This window comes from Drosophila elegans, unplaced genomic scaffold, assembly GCF_018152505.1.
Source record: "Drosophila elegans isolate 14027-0461.03 unplaced genomic scaffold, ASM1815250v1 contig_149, whole genome shotgun sequence".
Classification (NCBI taxonomy): Eukaryota; Metazoa; Arthropoda; class Insecta; order Diptera; family Drosophilidae; genus Drosophila; species Drosophila elegans.
In genome coordinates, this window is record NW_024545513.1 from 11620877 (window position 1) to 11643356 (window position 22480).

A 22480-nucleotide genomic window follows, 5' to 3' on the forward strand; every position below is an offset into this window, starting at 1 on the left:
AAGATTGATCAGCGATGGGAGAAAGGTTTGGGTGGGGGGGCGGTGAGCCGCATTAATTTCCAAGCCCTCGCAAATGACGAAATACATGGGATTTGGTAATTAACATTTCCCCAGGCAATGATTTTTTAATCCCATATTTTTTTTTTTTTTTTTTTTGGATAGTCAACAGTTGTGTAAACAGTCCCCATTTTATGTATTTATGTTATTATGTTTTTAAACATAGATTACTTTCTGGCATGCATTATCGGCTTTGCTAAAAATGAGACTCAGTCCCAAAGTTCCAAAAACAGTTACGTATTTAGAACCGACTCCGAAATAATGTAATTTAGAATTGGAAACTTCGTGTCCAATTCTTATTCATAAACTGACCTCACCCCTATCCACTTTATATCCAATCCCACCGAAAACTTACTTAAAATAACCTAAAAACATATTAACATATTTATTTGGTTTCTCCAATAGACAAATTTTAGATTTCAATTTTTTTTTCAAATTTAAAACTAAATTGTTCCATACTTAGAAATAAAAAGTGTGTTTCACACTTTGATTTCACCACAACACCCCTTGGGGCTAAATCAGTACAGAAAACATTTAATCCAAAGTGAAAATACTTGGATTTACCATGATTTTTTCTCTGAATGTAGCTTTTAGTTTTAACTATAGGATAGCGTTAAATAATATTGATAATAATAATTTTTTTTTCTACCCACATATGGGTGATATCCTTGTCCAAAAGCGTATTCCTACTGTCCCTATCTACCTTGAGAGCGATCAATTTCTACCGCCTCACGTGCTGACCCCTTTGATGCGGCGCAGTGGCAGCGCAGCTGTTGGGAAGCGGTAGCCGCGAGCGGCAGCTAAAACAGTTGTACAACATTTACCGGTTTGTGGGGCACGCAGCCTAACAAGAAGCTCAACAGCTGATCGAAAGCGATCTCCTCGGGTGTTTGTGTTTGTGTTTGAGTTTCGAGTTTGAGTTTCGAGTTCCATTCATATTCATGAAAAGCAAGCAGCTCTCTTGTTGCTCTATCGCTCTCTCGCTAAAAAGTTGCGATGGCTTAAAAGTTTACAACGGCGCAGGCGCGCCGCTCAGACCGTTGATGGCGTTCGCAGCGACCGCTTGGCACACGTCGCGTTTTTAGCCGCCAGCGCGATTTAAACCGCCAACCAAACCGCTCAAGTGCGTTTTTTTTCGACCCCCGCCTTAACCCCTGTAAGCCACCCCGAATCTGTGTGTGTTTGTTTTTTATTTAGGAAGTGAGGTGGGCTACTGTAAAAACAAAATAAAATAAATTAAAGTTAAAGAAAATGAAAGCCATCAAATAAACTCACAAAGTCCTGTGTGATGCGCTTCATCGCTTTCATTTTCATTTTCCTTCCCAATTAACTGTTTTTTTTTTAAATGTTTTTTGTTGTTTAAGTGCTTATTTCCGCATTAAGAAACAAAAAGTGCTTGAAATAGAAATAATAACTACTCGAAACTTTAACGAAATGCAAATTAATTACAAATAATCGAATGAAATAATTTTGTTATTTGGATTTTGTGTGTGTGTGTGCGTTTATTGTGGTTCCGCGCTAATAGTTTCCTGCATAACAACAACAACAACAAAAGCAGCAAACAGCGACTACAATAATAATAATGAAAACAACAAATTTTAGCCAAACTGGCCAAATAAAATTGTTGCGAAAGTATTTTTGTTTTTGGTTGTTTATTTTTTTTTTTTTGTTTGCGTTGCATGTGGCAGCAAAAGCAAAAGCAGCTGCTGCAAGTCAAGTTAACTTGTTGCCGTTGCTGAGCTACCTAACAAAATAAATTTTATTTTTATGACTTTTATGCGAAGCCGATAAGATGACAGGCATAACAACAATAACACTAGGCACCAGCAGCGGCGGCAACAAAAACAATATTGGCCAAAACTGCAACACAATAGCCGTTGAATACAATATTTTCAGAGGCAAATCGAAGCTGGGTTGCTCTTCATATTAGGATTTATTCCAATCAGAAATTTTTGTAATGAGACTTATTAATAAATGGATTATTAATGTTATCATGACTACCGTTTTGGCATAATGAGAACTCCTGTATTATTTAAAAGCAGGATAAGTTTTATAAAAAGTAAACAATCCCATTATGTTAAAAGTAATAACCTTATTACAGTTGATTTTAGAAATGTTTCATTAAAAAACGTAGTCGAAATTGAGTTACTAAGTTAAATAAAATTAGTTTTTAATTTAAAATTTAATTTTGAATTTAGTTTAACAAAACATATTAAAGGAATAAGCAAATATTTTGATTCCATAAAATTCCATAAAAAGTAAACTCAAAATATTCCTTAAGAAATTAGAATAATAACAAAAGTTCGGTTTATAATTTGAAAATATTAACCAATCCATATACCTCACTAAATTTGTATTAGAGTATTTTCTATAACCAAGTTGGAGTGCGTGACCCCAGCTCAAAAAGTCTGTCTCAGTGTGAGTGTTTTGTATCTGTGTATATATATGTGTATCTCTGTGTCTTTTTTTTGTTGACCAGACTTGCTCTTGGACCAAAGAAAAAAAAGCCAACTTTTGAGCCTGATCCCAGTTAAATCCACTTGAATGCCCGAAAGTGAAATTTCACTTTTTTGTTACCGTTGCTGCGGTTGCTGCTTTGCAGCTGCCTTTTAAATTTAATTCGAACCCTTGTTTATGGCGGCGGTATTAGTGCCCAAAAAGAGTGATTATTAATAATTTATTAGAATTTTACAAAAGCGCACAGAAGAGACCAAAAAACATACAAAAATGGCAACGAACAAAATTGGCAGCAAATCCTGCAGGAGCAGCAGATCGAAATCATCATCATCGTCGTCATCGTCAGCAAAATCAGCGGATATAACAAACCAAATCAGCAGAGGATTAACACTAAATCACTCATTTATTTACTGCTGCCTGGTAATAATCTCCATGGCGTCTGTAACCATGGCTAAACCACCGGATCAGGAAGCAGTCCATCACAAAAATGGTAAGTTCAAAACGTTGTATCTGTGACTTAATTAGCTAGCTGTGAAAGTGAAACTGAAACTGAATCTTTTCGCTGCCGCGAGAATTATGGGGCTTAAAGTCATCAACCGGCGGCCAATGGCCAATGGCCAAAGACTCTCGACTTGGGATCAAGTTGAGCAGCTGCTGATGGCTTTGATTTGTGGCAGCAGCGCTTTCACTTTGCCAGCATTTGTTTCGCTTTTCGTAGAAATGTATCCACAACACAGGGGATAATAAAAATTTAACCTAACTGAGAATATTAACTGATTAAATAATTTTTATCTACATAATCTAAACGGAAACCACAACAAATATAGGGCTTTTTTATAGTCGGGTTAATGCTAGTGTGATGAAAGCTAATTAAAAAGGCTTCGTTTCACTCTATAGTAAGGTGAAAAACATGTAAAACCATCTCATGTTTCAATTTCCGAAGGTTAATTCCATCAGCAGATTTGAAGATCACACATGTGCCATTTTGCTAAGAGCGATTACAAAATTTATCATTGGTTTCGATTTCGGTTCAATTAAAAGGTGAAAAATCTCAGCTTGAGTTGCTAATTTGTCGGTAGCAGTTGAGTAAGCCATTTAACAAAAGGGCGAAAAGAAAGCCAAACAAATTAATCAGCAGAAACGAAGAAGTAAAAAACAAATAAAAACTGGGTGAAATGAAGGGGCCGTGGGGATATGATGCCACCTAAAAAAAGCAAAAACAAAAACAAAGCCAAAGACATTTTCCCAGACATCTCGCGCTCTTACGACATCTTTAGCAATTACTGGAAGAGTTGTATCTCTGTGGATGGTAGATTGAAAATCGGGGAAAGGACGGGGAGGGGACAGGGGAAAAAGGGGACAAGAGACCCACAGACCGCATTTTCCACTTGCTTCCGTATGCTGGGTTAATTTTCCTTTGTTGTATGGCAAGACAACTCCATCTGGCCGTCGTTTCATCTGCCTTTTCCCAAACACTTTTCCCCCCCAAGTCGTCGCTATGGTCTGTGTGTCATTATGTCATTGCAGCCTGTACCATTTACAATTTACCAATTTCCATGCACCTTTTCCCTCCACTCGAAACTAAAAACATTTCCCCTATGACATTTTTCTGTCCAAGAAGACAATACACAGCAATAATAAAAGAAGGGCCACAAAAACCTGTAACTCGAAAGCAATTTCCAAATATTATGATACTGTTTTGAACTGTTTAATGATATCTTACTTAAAATAAAATAATTATATTTCCAAGAAATTTAAAATCAAAATTATAAACCAAGAAAGAGTGGAATTAGTTGTTTAGGTGTTTAAAAAAAAAAAATAATTCTTATAAGGTTTCCAATTTAATTATTATTCGTCAAATTTATTTTAAATTTTAGCATAAAATTTAATTTCAACGAGTACTGTATATTACGTACTGCTTCATAATTAACATAAACACTAATAGCATACTCAATCACATTTTTTTTTAAATTACTTTTTTAGTATTTATGCAAATGCAAGATATTTCAGAACACTAAAGGTCGGTGATAAATGTTTATTTTATTTGGCTGCTTGTGTTGTGCTTGTAGCTCAAAAATTAATCATGGAAATTCAAGTACAGCTTCGATATTATATTGTACCATAGATTTTGAAAGGCGTGGAATAATCTTTTGTGGCTGCAGATGCGTCTCAATATTTAGCAACTCATTGGGCCAAAGTCAAAAACCACAGATTGCATCACGACCCGACCGCAGCTACCTTGTGACAATTTCCCAGGCCATGGATGTATGGCTTGTCAAAGAGATGTATAAGCGGCCAGATCTGAACAATCGGCGCACTGATGATGACGCCCCCAATTTGGGCCACAGCTCTCGACTCTCAACTCTCAACCATGTAATGATCACATCGGATCCGAGAAAACGAAGCGGTAAAATGCAACCGGAGCGAACAACAATTGCCATTCATTTGCACAATGAATGAAATTTAATGAGCGCGGCTCGCATAATACAAATAATAAGTACGCGAAATAATAAGTGAAAAGACCCCTCGAAATAACCAAAGAAAAAATGAAATAAAATAAAAATATACATGCACAGTGAGAAGATAATTTCTGCAATCCGAAGCTTAAATACTCTAGATTTAATCGTCCGAATTTTATAGGTTTCTAAATGTCCTTAAAAAAATAGTAACTAGCTCTCCGTCCATTCTTATCTCACTAATTTAAATGTGGATCAATCAATTTACTTAAAAATATCCATTTCCCTTTGGCTTCAAAATTTAAAATAATATTTACCTTAAAGCCAAATATAAAGTCACAAATAAATTAAAAGCAAACGGAGCTGTAGATTTTCAAATTTTCTTTACTGCGATACAATCTCTTGACTTATATTATTATACCTTTGCAGACAAGGGTATGAAAATTAATAATAAAAATACTTCCAAGCGGACAAACAAATCTTAGCCATAACGTAATAACTAGAGGTAGAAAAGATCGTACAACCAAAAAGCTAACACGAAAGCCAAAAAACTCCATGTGGCATGCAACTAACTATATATTAAATAACTAGTATGCGTACACAGAAAAAAAGATAAAAAGTGATGATCGATGAAATATTTATTCTTTAATTATACATCCACTTCTAAGATTTATGATATTGTTATTATATTATTTAACTGCTAACTTACAAAAACACCAATTAACTATTCAAACATGATTATGGAATATTTTTATGATAACTTCGTATCATATAATAATAATATTTAATAAGAAAGAATATGCAGGGTTCACGAAAAACATAGTAAATTCAAATCTCAACAGTTGGAAACTAGTTTTTTGTGTGTGCTTTTTCATGATGTGTGTACTGAATTCGATTTATTGTTCGTACAATTTACGAGCATCGATCGCCGAAGGAGACGCAAATCTGGAGATCTAAAAATGTCAAACTGCCCGATTTTTGATCTCAATCTGCCGCTTTTTCCTTCTCTTCTTCTGGAGCTACTGAATTTTTTCTACCACTTGGGTTTTTTGGCTTCTTGTATTTTTTATTTCATTGAGCCGTGGGCGTTACTGTGGGCGTTTGTGGCTGCTGTTGCGGTTGACAGAAGATCGGAGGGACAAACGGGGGGTCTTATATGGCTCAATATGATCAGTTGAAATTGGAAAATTGATTGGGGCGCGATGGTATTTTGGTTTTGGTTTTGTTTTTTTTTTTTATAGGAGAGAGGTGCAGAGAAAATGGAGCAAGATGATTGCTGTGGGAAATTTTGTTGGTAAAGAAATATGGGAATAAAAGTTAATTCGATATATCTATCCATTTAAAGGAATATAAACTAAATTTCTTTTATAAAAAAATAGAAATAATAATATAAATAATAATATAAATAATAATATAAATAATAATATAAATAATAATATAAATAATAATAATATAAAATACAAAAATAGTGTCCTAGCCGGACTCGATAACTACAAAACGTTTTAAGAATGACTCACCATTTTTTTTTTATATAAACAATATAAAAACAACAACTTATTATTTTGATAGTTTACTACCATTAAAAATCAGATTTTTGATTTCGATAATTCTCAATTATTGATTAAAAACTAAAAATTAAACTTTTTCGGACCTCAAGGTTAAAAATTTTTGTTTATGAAACTTTATTTTTTTTCCGATAAAACATATCTCTTAATCGTATGACCTTTTGGGTGTTGGATATACAATTGTTTTGCTTTAAGATCATTCTATCTAAGCAAATATTGGAGGGGATTCCCAACATAGCTTGCGGTTTTGTGACCTTTTTTCGCTTTAGTTTTGGGGGTTCAATTTTGGGATTTTCTTTTCTGCCCATTTACCATGAAGGCGTTTCTTTGCTTTTTGCCAGCAATTAACATTTTGAACTTTGCCCAATAGATCCGCTTGCAAAGTAAGTACATAAAAATTGGAACAAAGACCCAATTCGTTTAGCTTTAGTTTCGATGTTGTTTGTTGTCTTTGTTATGGCCGCGCATTGTGTTTAAAGGCTGTTAAATTTAAATGGTGAGTCTTAACCTTTAAATTCGGCGAACTGTTTGAATGGGAACCGCTCGACTGAGTGTAATTACACACATTTTCGGAGTACTGTGTTTGCGTTTCGTTATTGGGCAATGCCAGAAATCGCAATCGAAATTTAAATCGAAATCGAAACCGTAGGCCAAATATAAATAAAAGACCGAAAGAAATGCCGCACAACATCAATCAATTAGGAAAACAAATGACATCGGCAAACAGTAGCGACAACTTGAAAAATGCGAATCGAGCAATTTTAACCGATCGTAGATCATCGAGTTATGCAAATCGGGCAATCGATAACACACTCGATGATTCAATTTAGCCGGCTTACATAATTCCACCAGATTTAATGAGAGGTGGGTGCATAATTAGCCCGCCTCATTAATATTTTTGCTCTACATTGGGCGAAAGTGGCGGCGCAAATTAATCAAAATCAACACAGCCAACCGCAAAAACTGCGGCACATTTGAAATCGCGTTTGCCTTTTGTTTAACATTGTTTTTTTTTTTTTTTTGAATCAATTTTATTTGCAACATTAAATAAATTAATGAAAATGTGCGACATGCTGGGCATAAGGTCTTTTACATAAGCATACAATTTGCATTGGCGTGTTTTATAAGTTATTATTTAGCAGCCTTTGTTTATAGCTTACAAACAAATTCTGATTTAATTCAAATTTGTAATTTACAAGATTGAAGTTTTCATTCATAGAAAAAGGTTGCTACCGTTAAAATCATTATATTCTTCAGTGTTCGTTAAGTTAAGTTCTTTAAATTTTATAAACGATCCATAACTTTCTAATAAGTTTAAGTTATGCCGAGATATTTTGAAAACAAAACAACAAAATTTGTTTCTTGTTCAAAATTCTTGAAGCACCTTAAAAACAATTTGTAGCTCCAAGAGTATCTCCATTTCGGATTACAAACTTTCCATTTAAAACACTTCCTCCGGGCTGATTAATTGCGTTTTATGTGTTTCGCCTTTTGTCCTAACATTTCGACTCTGATTTTGCAGTTACAAGCGCTAAACTTGAGTTTATTTTATTTGTGCCTTTGTGTGTCGGCAATATTTGGCGCAATTTGTTGAACAAAATGGTGTGGCAATCGACTAATTCGAACTTAATGATGTCTTCTTTGGCTTTCGCAGAGAAAATAACATGGAATAAACGAATATAACGTAATTGCTCGGTGCGTTGGCCCATTGGACATTATTTTGAACGTCGTTTTGAGCATTTTGGCCATTTTCGACACGCACCGCTGGCCATTGCAATCAATCAAATCACGGCAAAGTTCCATTTCCCGAAAGCCAGATACAACAAATAAAAAAAAAAAACAGTGAACAGTAAACAGTAAAGACAACAAACAAAATAAACGCAGCTTTTGGAGAGGTGAATGCAAATTGCGTTATGAACATAATGATCGGTTTGTGGGGAGTGTTGTAATAATCGCCTCCCCCCATTTCCATTCCAAAATCTCGACAGAAAATCAATCAGCCATCAGTTTCGCAGCTGCCGAAAAGTTTGTCTATTGGGGATCGAATTTTTTTGAGGATTGAGGATGAGCCAACCATTTTGGGTAAACAACAATCATCGGGGTTTTGTTTGCACTGCAAGCTGTCAGCCACCAAATTGGATGGTTTTTTATTTTTTTATTTAATTTTTTTTTTTGGGGATCTGGGAGTTCAGGATTTTGGGTCTTCCACTCGAGATACGCCGAGTGTTGTTTTAATGTTTCCCCCACTTTCGACGTGGTGGCATCGAGTGCGCTCCACTCTGATTACAATGTTTCAAAAGAGCCCAAAATACATCATTATTAAATGGGGGCTACACCGATGGCTAGATCATTAAGCAATCAAAATTGATGGCGGAGATTACATTGATAGCTGGTCAAACAACTGCTTGATTTTTAAACCGTTTACCAATCAAAGATCATTAATTTTTCTAATTTTAAATTTTTTTTTTAAATGTATTTCCCTCTCGTGAATCTCTCCTACCAACATTTTTCCCCCGCGATTTTTAATCTAAAAAAAAAACTTCTATGCAGTCAAATTAAGATCATTTGCCTGACACTTTCAAAGCAAAACGGCTTGCTGCAATTTCGTGTCTCTTTAACCGAGTTGTAAGCTGCTCGACCATTAGATTAATTGCATAACAAATTACCACTAAATGCCACAGAGCGACAAACGGCGAAGCGGAAAAGGAATCGGCCATCAGATATATATATATATATTCTCGTATTTATTTCGGATGTGGCAAGGTAATAAAACTAGATGGCCAAAAAGGTGCCATTTGCATGTGTGTGGCATTTCGCATAAGGAGTTGGTCCAATAACTTTTGGCGGCACTTTTAGGCATTTAACGGCATTCGAATTCTTCTAAGCTTCGTTCGCCGACAGAGAACAAAATAATATTGCATTTTTTATTCAGAAGTGCATTTACTTTTGATTTATTTTACATTTAAATTATATTTTCAATTTTATATATTTTTAATAAAATATAAATCTTGTGTTTATTTTAATGTATATATGATAACGCAATTAATTATATTTCTAAAATGTTAGCGCAGTCCATTTTAAATATGATTGTGGTAGGCATAAAAAAAATCACAGAACCCATCGACTCAAAATGTCATAAACGTCACCTACCTGTTTTTTGGTCATCAGTTTTGAAATATATTTTTATAGATATTTAAAGAGGCATTGCATTATTTTTTTCTAGATTTTATTAACAAAAAATGTATATATTTTTTTCTCTACCCTTTTTACCGTTTTTGGGACGTTTTGTTGTCCCCTAACCTTCACCTTGTTGGCCAAAATGACAAAACAAAGCGAATTGCGCGAAAACGCTTGCTGCACATTGGAAACTGTCCACTGTCCGCGTGTCCATTTGTCAGTTTGTCCGATGTACGTGCCATGGTCTCTAGTTCCAGGCCAAAATGCTGCCAGTTTTGGGCTTATGGCCTGGAAACGTGTTTGCCGAACAGCGCAAAGTTGTGCTGACTCAGTATGTTCCCAATGTTTACTGCTCAATGCCCAAATGCTCACTGTCCGCCGGGGCGAATGAGATATATCATGGATATATCACGCATACGCCAAGTGTGCAATTGCAACCTAATTAACCATTCAGCCACACAAACCGCCGAATAAAAAACGATATGCGAACGATACGATAATAGACTCTTGCCCATATTCCATTACATTTCATTTTATTCCATTCCATTTCGTTTGATTTGATTTGATTTCATTTCACTTGCCTTGCTGACCGTCAAAAATTGCCAAGAAAAAATCGTTTTCTTAGGGCGCGTGCGCCCTTGTCTGTAAATATTTTGAAAGGGTCTCGCGGAGCCAATCAAAGATTGGCAGAAATCGAATCGAATCCGAAAGCCGCATCGTTAATCATTTCGGGATTTTGCACGGCTTGATTTGGTTTTGATTCCTTTTGCCTTTCCAGTTGCTCGTAATTAGACAATGGTGTATTTGTTTTGTCCGTTGAATTTCTTTGTACGCCGACCGTACAGCAGTTACAGTTATTTTTTTAGCCTGAGGAAATTTTCTTATTCTCGTAGTGACTTAAAATCGTTCCTTAAACTCTGAGCACTTTCCAACACTTGTAATGTTAAAATCAAGTCAAATTCAATATATAAAATAAAACTGCTGTATTTCGATAATCATTTATATTTTATTAAATAAAACTTAACTATCGTGACTATTGAAATATTAATATATTTGAATATACTTTTTTTAAAACTCACATATCCTTTTGCAACACTGCTTATGTTAATTGGCTTAAGCTAAAAAAATAAGTTTTCATTTTCTGATGCCATATCGAACAACTGTAGCAAGGTTAATGCGCATGTACTTAGGCACTTGATTGACTGGCACATGCAATCGTAGGGATATCGATATGTTTTTCAAGTAGATTCTCTGGCCAATCCACCGCACCCACCAGATTTCATGCACTTCGATGTAGAAGTCGAAGTCGAAGTCTGACTGACGGCACCCACTCAAAGGCGCAGCTCGCAACATTGCACAAGCGTCGAGAAGTACATGAATGGGTTTTTGAGCTTGCAGCACAAGAATAAATATGTCTATGTGCAAATAAATACAATGGCTGGGCACTCATGAGATACGATGCCCAACGAAGCGCTCAGCCACTGCACAATGATCAGTGAGCCATACAGAGCCAGTCAGTCAGTCAGTCAGGCAGTCAGTTAGTCAATCATTCAGTCAGTCAGTCAGTCAGTAGAACAAAGTATGGAAAATGCGAAAAACCTCAGAAACAAAACGCAACTAACTAGCCCGTCCTTGGCCAGTCAGCATTATATATAATTATTTCTACAAATTCTTCATTCTTCATTCACCGCGATCATGATGTGATCATGAGGCTCCGATAGAGAAGAACGTTAGCGGGTGTACGAGACAAAGACTTTAATAAGACGTAACGATGGGAAAAGTGTTCTAGCGAGAATGATTGCTAGCCAGTAATTTATTGCTTACAAAGCAAGAATTATACGACATGATGGCCATATAGGACCAGATACCTTCTTATATATTACTACAATTTAATGTCATAAATTATCTGAAAATAAAATTATTACATTATTTACTCATCAAAAACGTATAAAACAAGGATGAGGCACTTGCACTCGAGGTTTTATTGCCAAAGAGCTGTGATCTAACATAATTTACAAATAAGGTAATTGTCTGCTATGATTTTGCTACGTGTGTGGAAGACCCTGAGGGTCACACACATATTTATGTCATGCAACAGTTAGCGGAGTCATAAATAATATTTAAAAGAGCCATTTAAATGCTATTATTGCGGCTGCGCGACTACGAGTGCGACTACACAACACAACACAACACAGCACAACTCAACTCAAGACAAGACAAAACCACTGCAACTGCGCTTGGCCAAGCAACCAGCAAACCACCGCCAACTCGCTGAGTGAGTGACTAACTGGCAGTTTCATTAGATTAATAATGGTAACAAATACACATAATGGAGATCAAGTGCTCGGCAAGGGGATTGCCATCGTTTTGCTAGCATACAGTATACCCTGCAATCAGCTCGAGGGATTTGTCTCTTGGGGATTATAAAAATGGTGGGGAATGATTAGAACTTCCTGGTCTTACAATGTATTTATTTATAGGTGAGAATACGAACTATTTCGACCCTGAATACAAAGTTTGGTTAATAAATCACCAATTCATTAGGAAGTTTATTTCTCCCTTTAGTCCTTGGTGACCCCGAATTTTGCCAGTTTGACTCCCTTTGCATTTTTTTAAATTTAGTTTTTATTCGAAAAGTGAGGATGTCATAATTGGCGTCTGTGGTGACCCCGATTTTTCCACTGATTGTTCTTTAATTTTCTCGAGTACCTGTAGTTTAAGAACTCCATTGGTGACCTCGATTAAATAAATTACTCATTGACTTTAATTGTTTTTGGGCATTTAGCGTTTAATACCCTGTTCACACCCCATAAAAACAAAAGCCCCTCCGGCGGCTTTAAGTACTTTTTAAAGACAAATAAATGTGAACTATCAGATCGAATGGAGCAGCTAATGTGCCGTGTGTGTTCTCTTCAGCAGTTACGTTTACATTTCGATGGCATTTGTGATGTTCGTGAAAAGGCACAACAAATCATTTCTATTTCCAGATGCTGGCCGAGAATTCACGAGCCAAATGTTTGACATTTAAACATTTAAACATGGATATCGCTGGCATCGTTGTTCTTGGCTTGGTTTTGACATTGAAGCTCATCGAAGAGCCAAATCGGCGGAGATCGTACGACAGCACTGCTCCGCTAATAATTTATGGCATTTTCACAGCGACCTAAGGTCAGGCATTAAGTAATTGTAGTTTATTGGAAAATGTCATGTTCAATTAGTCGATCGGTTCGAATCGGATCGGTTTGGGTAGCCAATGTCAGGCGAAGAATTGTTGATCTCTCCGATTTTGGGGGGAATTGGTGTTAACAAATTGAGTTACGTCGAAGGTAGAACAGGTGCCACTTCCACTTCCACTTCCCATTTCCATGTCCATGTTCCCAGCCTGAGGTTCAAAGCCCCTGGGGCATTTGGGCATTACAACACTTAACGCATTGTAAGCCATTAACCCGGACAATATAGCCCTGATGTTGTTAGCCGGAAATATGGCCCCCAGGTGGGGGGGGGGGGGAAATAAAAACGGGGCTCTAATTACAAGCAAAACTCGGTCTGGCGTAAAACTGCAGCTTAATGAATCACTTCAATGACAATGCCGGGGTCAAAATAAAACTTAATGATAAAACACACTTAGTCGAGAGGTTAATGAGAACGCGGAGACTGGAACTGAAAGATTTTGAGAGGGCATCAACTAAATCAAGAATGGTTACTGGAACTAATATAAATGTAAGGCTTACCTTGGGCCGGAAAATGTAGAATGTAATTACAATTACAATCCAATTATGATTTTTAACATGAAATTAATTAAAAACAATACTTAAAGATGTGTATAGTCGTTAGGAAGATAATTGGAAATATAAGTTCAGATAAGAGTACAATAAAGTAAAGAATAGATACATAAAATAAATACTTCTAATTTATTGTGGTTATACCTAATAAAACGTAACCATTGGTTAATTTAAGTGCAGTACTTAAATTACCTTTTCAATAATAAAATATTCAATGGCTATAATAAAAGAGGTTTCCTTAGTATTGCTTGCTGTAAAAACATGCGAAAGCCTTGGCAGAAATGTGAGTAAAAGATCTCGATAGCAATCTTTACATCTCATGATACATTTCCCGGATGAAAGAAAATCGTGTTGTGACTAAACTTTGATTTATCATACTGCATTAGACCGAAGAGGGAAGGAAAACACAAAGCCAAGGCAACTCAATTAAAGTTCAGGCGGTGCACGGTGAAGTTGTCATAAATAAAAGCGGTAGCCGGAGACATTTTAAGGCGGGGGGACGACACTTTATGGATGCTATTTATAAGACAAGCACTCGGCCGACCCATAAATCAATAGCAATGCACACCGTTGAGTGGAAGATTTATACGAAGCGATGGAGCAGGAATGTACCTACTCGTACACAGAAAGAAATGTTTTAATCATTTGATTTTTGGGTCAGATACCAGCGGATATTGCATGTCTTGTAATATCAAAACAAGTTTTATATAGTATGTTAAAGAGAGATTGAAACCAGGACCTTAAAACCAAAAAACAAATAATGTTTTCGATTTGAAAAAGTTTTCAAGATAGCAATCCTTTTTTTATGCCACAATTTTGGTTTCTGTGTACATAAAATTGGTTTGTTTATGCATAGCATACAGCTTATGGCGATCATGTTGGCATTCCGGGCACGAAACTGTAACTCAAGCTCGAAAAACTGAAGCTAAATTTGAAACTGAAACTGAAACTGAAAATGAAACCGAAACCGAGAGCGAAACATAATTGACTTGGCTCATGGCTAAAAGATGGCTAATTGCCGAACGACGTGTGGTGTCTGTAGAAATTAACTCCAATGCTAAAGTTAGAGCACGTTATTCAAATCAGAGCAAACTCATTTATCAAGCGGCGCAATTATGGCTCTTCTCTGCCATAATTGTCTTGGTTTTCGAAGCTAAAACTCAAAATGGAAATGAAACGCAGGCAAATTCGAAATCGAAGTCGAAACAAAGGCATTCTAAATGATTGGCGAAGACTTTAATTCTATGTCATTTGTTTGCAAGCGAATTGAATTGAAAATTGCCATCTGCATGCGGAATGAGCGGTTTGCTGTGTGCTCGGCATAATTGAACCACTCCCACCCAATCGCCACCCCCCAGAAATTTGTCCTTGTGGCGCGTTCGTGTCTTGAGTCTTTTGTTTCATTTTGGTTTCTATACAATTTTTTTTCTTTTTTTTTTGGTTTATGTATTTTTGTATTTTTGGTCGCCTGACATTTGGAATTGTAGAATTCTTCTGCCTTTGTTGGTCAAGTTAAATGCCATCCGCTTGCTTTGAACTTTAAAGTTCAAGTATGCAGCAGGCCCGACAATTATTATTATTAATATTCCTCTCCAGATGGGCTGGGTATTATGGTCCACAAGCCCGCAGCTCCATTAATGACTTGCCAATGCGGAAGTTATACATCTCTAATTGGGATCGGGGAAGAGCCACTCTATTTTTGCAGTTTGCCAGGGCCAAGGCAAATGGAGCACTCCCTGCTTAAAATTGACACCGATGATGGATAGATCTACAAGCACTGACAAAAAACAAACTAAGAAAATATATAGATAGTAATATTACTTATATTTTATATTTGAGATCAAAATGTTTGAAAATTTAAAGTTCTTGCCGAATTTCACTGTTTTCTATTCCTTGAAAAAGTTTATTCTTGTTTTAAATTCACTTTACTTTATTATTTACATAAATTATAACCTACAACTAATTTTACCATGATAAGTAATTATTATTTTATTTCACTTCATTTAAAAGCCTACTTAATTTTTTACCCTGATTCTGACTTCAATTCCGTTTAAAAGCCCTCCAATTTCAAGTAAAACCTTAAGCTTTACATTTTTCTACCTGCAGCATGCCGCCAAGGGTAGATCATCGATGAATAATAGCTCTCTGTACTTGTGCTCATCACACTTGGGGGCGTGCCCCTCCCAAAAACCAAAAAAAAAAAATATAAAAACGTTTGTGGCAACCTCGACCAACGGATTTTCTCAGTCAACAAAAGGCGATGAGAAAAATGCAAATTTAATTATGCCCCAACAACATCAAACATCATAAATGGCAGTCAAGTTTACTTGTTTGTTTGTTTGGTTTTGTTTTGTATTGTTGGGTGTTGTTTAGCACTGTTTTTCACTGGGTTGTTGTGCAGTTTTCATTAATTTGGTTGCCTGCCTGTTTGTTGTTTGGCTTTCGGTGTCACTGCGACGAGTGCGAGGCACTGCCCAGTTGTCCCAGACCATGGCATAGAAACCATTTATTCTAACATAATGATCGCGCACCCACTCCATCTCTATCCATATCCATATCCATTGAGACCCCCGATCTCCGGGTGATAATTTATAGCATCGAGCAAACGCCGTGTTCTGTTGGTCGTGTAAGCATCTTTTGCGCGCAATTACTACACAGGAAAATAAAAACGAAACGATATATGATGATAAATTGAGAGATTTTAAACCAGCTAACAGATTTCATATTTAAAAAAAAAATCACAAAATTTATTTTAAAGTATATTAAATAATAAACGACAAAATGTAAATATTAAATTGCAAAAAATAATGAAACATTTTTAATACGGAAAATATTTGTATATATAAAACCTGTATTTTTTTTCAATTAGAGATAAAAACAGAATCGTTTTAGTATTCTTGTCATCAAAAATCTATATAAATAATGCAAAATCAATCAAGTTTATTTCATGCTGTTAAGTTTTTATCTGTGTGTTGGCAATTAATGGGCAGCATGTGCTGACCAAGTGGTTAGTGGTTAGTCTTGAAATGCGATTCTCGCCGACTCGTCCGAGTGGATTTTTCTCAGCCAAGTTCTACGATTTTCCCCTCCCCCAATTGCCGATTCAATCCGCATCCCAATAACAACTGACATTGACCGCCTGCATCGCCGGCCGGCTAAGTTCGAAAAGTTTGAAAACCTCAACTTAAAGCTGAGTCATCATCATTATAGCAGCATTGCCATCAGGCCCGAAGCCGCTGGCCAGATTCTTTTCGGCCAAGTCAAGTGCAATCGAATTGCAAATGAAGACAAATGAAGTGGCTGGCTTGCAACGCCAAGGTTGCCTCGCCTCAATGCGGAAAAACATGACAAGAAGGTGGGGAGCTACTAAAAAAAAAAAGAGAAATAAAACAGCAAATAGAAATAGAGACACAGACAAAACTGTCATTAAAATGTAACATAAAAAGCAGCTAATTGCGAACATTTAGTTATGTATGCAAGCTGCTGAAACGACCTCATAAATAACCGACACGACAACTGTCATTGTGAAAATTCAACACCCTCAACTTGCAGATTGCTGGCGAAATATCAAAGGTTGCTAGAATACTTACTTTAAAAAAAAACTTGGAGTTACGGATATTAATTCAATTTTAATGATCTTGTGTTTAGAAGTTTTGTCCATAAAGAAATTTGCATTTTTAAAGAATGACTGATAATTTTATTTATATTTATCTGTAAATAAAAAAATGCATTGATTTTTATCTAGTTTTTTCCCCTTTCCATTTTAAAGAAAGTTTTTTTTGCGAGTGGGTTTTTGTTTGAAAACGAGACATTGACACCCAAAGGTCACATTTTAGCCACAGAGTGAAGAAAATCGCCACAAAATCCACTGAATTATAAGCCGAACCCCCGAAAGCAATTCCATCCAACCTGTTGTGAAAGTGGCGAATGGCGCTTGCAGTTTTTGATTTGGAAATTTATGAGGTGCAGAGGAAAAGCTGAATAGGTGGACACGAAACACAACCCACGACCCGATCTGTGTTTACACGCATGCGCCGCTGTAAGTGCCAACAAAGTGCCGGAAAATTTCATGCCGCCGCTGATGAGTTGCCACAGGAGATGGGGACCTGGAAAACTCGGGGGCTGGGTGTTGGACTGTAGGCCGACGAGACTGCAAAATGGGGAGTGCCCCAGAGCCTCGAAATTGGGGAAAATGGGATAAGGAATGAAATTAATATCATGAGCGGAGTGTCATGAGTGATCGAGGAGCTTGCCGGCGAAAAACTAATGTGCGATTTGGTGAATATTTGTGGGATGCCTAATCTTTTGCACGCATTTATTAAACGAAAATCGTGTTGTGAAATAAATGAAAGGGAATTTATGATTGCTAAATGATTAATTTTCTTTATTTACGATCCGTTTCAATGATCTTGTAGTGTAGCAGACTATCGGAATAAAGCCAGTGTTGTATAATCATTAATGATTCAGTATACATACACATCTCAGCCAGTGTTGGAAAAACATTGTCTATACTTGTTTTCCCACAGTCCCATCAACTTTTTTGTCGCCTTGATTGAAGAGTCGTCTCCTCTTGGGATCGCCACTCGGCATTTTTTTGCTGCACTTACAGCGATCGTTTATCGTGCGCCAGGCTTTATTTTTTTATTTTATTTATCTTTTTTTCGGTGGGGTGCGATAAGTGGGCCTACCCAAAAGATGATGGCGATGATGATAATGATTATGATGGACGCATTGAGGCGGCCATTTAACGCCCACTTAGACACGCTTCCCATTGCTCCATTACTCATTGCAACACACACAGCTACAGATACAGATACAATAACAATGTGTTAATTATACGGCTGACGCCCACGTCGCAATCAGATACAATCGTACATATAATCAGACACAATGAAACGGAGGAGGGGGGTTTGGTCTGAAAACTGAAAAATTAAAGAAGAGCCGTGGAGAAAAACTCGCACTGACGATGACGATGACGATCGCAATGTGCAATTTTGTTGTAAGTGACTAAACAGACATGCTCATGTCATGGTGATCGCACACAGATACGGTTATATATATAAAAAAAATATGTGTATACACTTGAACACACACCCAGGGATTTTTGCTGTGGGCACGACGCGCTCAATTTAACGCATACGCCCCATTGTACCATCGACATGGACATCTACCTAAACATCTACATCAGCATCGTTATCGTCATCAGGGTCATGTTACGGGTACCTCCATATACACATATATATATATATATATATATCTGCCTCGCTTTTATTTCGCTAGTTTACTCCATTTTTCCATTGACTGACTTTATTGCGCTTTGTCTTTTTGGCACTTTCATAATTTGCAAACAGAAAAAGAAAGAAAATAGTGAGCAAGGCAACATTAATTGGATAGTGAGTGAAACAATTGCCACAGGTCTTACTTTGTATACCGTTGGTTAAGCTTAACATAGAATGGTTCAGTAAACGAAAACTCAAATAAGGTGACTTAAGTACCAGCAATCTTAGGAAATTTGTTTTCAATTTCAAACCATTTTTGATTATCTCTTATTGCTGTTAATATACATCGTAGTGCCTGAGTAATGTCACCTTCAATTTAACAAGTTAATTCAGATTCACAGAGCTTTACGTACTTGCTTACTCTAAACGTAAACATCAAAAAGTGGACACATTAAACTTGCTCCCATTTTAATCACTTATGCATGTGCATTAAGTTGTTGATATTATTCACGATTATTTTTTAACGAAAGTTTAAGAATCCAAAATCGTGTTTAGAGGACAACACTCTGGACGACTATACAAATAAATAACAAGACAAACAAAAGCTTTTAAAATGGTCAAAGGGCCAGAGAGAAAGTCGTTTTATTTGCTGTGATTAACAATTCGATACCATTTCATTTTTGTTTGCCTGTGGCTCAAAATTTGATGATTGATGAACCATGGACCGACACTTCAAATCGCCGACAATTGAGTTGAGCTGTTCGACAATTTTGTATCATTCGATATACAAAATTGATGGATGCAGAGAAAAAATTCTGTTCAGCATTAATAATGTGACATTTCTGATTTTAATCTATTGTGAACTTTTATTATTCTAAGAAATACAGATTTTAACCCTGGGCATTATCTTAAAATTTTAAAAATACTAAACCACAAAATGTTTGCTTATGAATCAAATTGATATTTCATTTTCATACAATTTTCTTTCCGTGTGACTTTTCCCAAATTTGTTGTGGGTGTCCTGTGTACGTGATCGATTATCCAGCAGCAAATCGGGGCAATTTCGTAAATTAGCCGAATCGTGCCACCAAATATCCCCCTCAAATAAATAATAAAGTAATCTATACTTACCACACGACATATCGGCGTGTGTTTGACCCATTTCTGGCAGCAAGTCACTATCAAAAGCCAAAAATCGACCAGACTCATTGCTTTGAGCCAAGAGTCGACGAAACCCAATTACACTTAACAAACTCATTATGTTCGGCATTTGCCAGTCGAAAAGCGAAAAATAAAAATAAAAAAACTACCAGCGGGTGTTGGGACAAAAACAAAAAAATAGCATGCAGGAAAACTCTGAAAAATTCCAAATAAGCAAAAAAAAAAAAAAAAACAAAAAACGACTACTTACAAGCAGCAAAAACAATTGTGTTGAAACGAAAATCGCATACGAGTATGAAAAGTCTTTTGGCTGATGAGGGTGGGGTCCTAAATATATAGTATTATGTAGAGGCGATCGGGAGCTGCAGGGGCCAAAAAACATTTATGCCTAGAACACAAGCCAAAGCACACAAAATTTATGCCAGCTGCCTGGCTCACATTATTATCGACTTTTATCGATACGACATTTGACTGCCCAGCCAGACCCGAAAAAAATAAAAAAAAAGAAACATAAACAAAAACAAAAAAAAAACAGACCTCAAAGACCAAAACTCTGGCCAAAACCAGAGTGTAATTGAGTTGGCATACGACTTCGCATCGCGTTAAACGAAATCTGGCCCAAAAATCCAGTGGCCACGAAATGAAATGGTTGAAAGATGCAGATATTGAAGGCGTCAGAATTTGGGCCAATGCAAAAGTATTTATCGCATATTAAAACTATTAACCCACTGTTTAATTACCAAAAAAAAATAATAATATGAAATTATTAAATTTTTAATGGTTTTAAGCTGGCAAAATAATGGGGTTTCCTCAGTTTAACATTTGTAGCTTCCATCAGCTTGCGGAACATTTTTTTTTCACAATTTGAGTTTTAGTTTCTTGGTCCTAAAATATTTGTTTGCTAACTTAAAGAGAAAATGAGTAAAGGGATGTTTGTAGTTGTGGTAAATTAAAATCCAAGTTTTTGCTACTTGATATTGAGGGGTTTCCTGTGCCACATTTGCAAGAGGAAATGTCATCTTCTGCCGCATTTCCTGCTCCATCGAGTGATCTTTAAAACTCGAGACTCATGTACGGCAACACATTTCACCACTCGATGTCTGAACATCGCACAAGGGCTCCTCACAAACACAAAACTCGAAACACCGCGAAGCTCTTACATGTTTTGAGTGGATTTCTTTGACTGATTTTCTGATTTCTCCTCTTCTTTTGGTTATTTTTCAGCCGAATTCCCGGAGGAGGACAGCGACATGCTGATGGAGCCAAATGATTTTTCGCCAATCACAGTACTTCGATCGCACGAGCAACACTTCCATATGCCGCCGACCACGCAACTCCAGCCGCAAATTCAGACCAGAATTCAGCCCAGAGCTCAGCCCAGGCAATTTCAATCGGCGGCGGCCCAACATAACAATCCCGATGAGGAGGACCAATTTCGACCCATTGCCAATCCAAATACAAAGATAGTAGGCGACTCGCATACGCAGGCTGCTCAGAACTTCTATCCACCGTTCTACCACGAGGCGCCGCCATTGGGCCACTCGAGGCCCTACTTTGGACATGGTCCTCCGGTTTCGGTTTCGGAAAGTACTCCTCTATCGCTGCCCTTGCCGCTCTTGGCACCCCAACAGCAGCCACAGTTGGCCACTCAGCAGCGCAACTTTGATGCCAGTATTTTAGGGAGCGGAGACTTTGGTGTCCTCAGAGGGGGAACCTTCTATCCGGAGGAGGAAATGCCCTATCATCCCGAGGACAATAGCGATTATATCTATGGCGATGCCAACAATGGACATGGTCGTCCCTCGGAAGGATTTGTACAGAAGTACACCTATCCGGAGGAACAGTTTGCCAATTTCCGGGATTTTGCGGACATTAATACACCCGCCGATTCGGCATTTTCGCAATTCGTGGTGGTATATGCGGCCAAGAATGCCACGGCACCGCATTCACATCCGCATCCCAAAAACATATTCGAGCAGCTGGAGCTGCTGGACAGGGAAAAAGAGTTGGAAAAGTCCAAGTCCCAGTCGCAGTCGCAGCCCAAAAACTCATCCAAAAACAAGTCGAAATTGTCGAAGACAAAGCTGCAGAAGAAATACCGCAAGAAGGCGGGTCCCAAAATACAGGATCCCCTGGAAATAGAGCCCTTATTGGCCCTCAGTTAAGTTTCTTTAAAAGCGAGAAAAAACTAAAAAAAAAAAAAAAAAAAAACAAAAGCAACTAAAATACAAACACCCATCACCACTTTCGTTTTCCCTTGTTAGTTTTATTTATTTTATTTCGAGATGAATGCAAGCCGCCACCACAAAAAAAGAGCCACCCTTTATCTTAATGTTCATTTCCACAAAACACCTGTATTGCAAAAATCTTTACCATTCTATATATTAAATATCAGTGTTTTTTTTTTGGTCTGTCTGCTTTTTGTCTCGCATCGTTTGTTAATTCTTAAACTTAGCCCGTAGTCTACTTTATCTATATATATATACATACATATATATAGATATATATATGTGTCTTTATGTCTTATACGCGTATCTAATGTAATTATTTTTTGTCTAACTGAGCATAATTTTATTATGTGTGTGTACATAAAACGAGAAAAGTTA

At 36.9% G+C, this 22480-nt stretch overlaps 1 protein-coding gene across 4 annotated transcripts; it reads left to right on the forward strand.

Moving 5' to 3' along the window:
- Nucleotides 1-1080: 1080 nt before the first annotated feature.
- On the forward strand, nt 1081-22303 carry LOC108137153. Of its 4 annotated transcripts, none has more exons than XM_017258722.2 (3): nt 1081-1213; nt 2742-3004; nt 21099-22303. In XM_017258722.2, the coding sequence occupies exons 2-3, from the start codon at nt 2785-2787 to the stop codon at nt 22037-22039; spliced, it is 1161 nt and encodes a 386-aa protein (XP_017114211.1). In that variant the 5' UTR covers nt 1081-1213; nt 2742-2784; the 3' UTR covers nt 22040-22303. The 4 variants fall into 4 exon arrangements, with proteins under 4 accessions (XP_017114211.1, XP_017114208.1, XP_017114209.1 ...); XM_017258719.2 differs by having other exon boundaries at nt 2755-3004; XM_017258720.2 differs by having other exon boundaries at nt 1103-1180.
- Nucleotides 22304-22480: the final 177 nt, after the last annotated feature.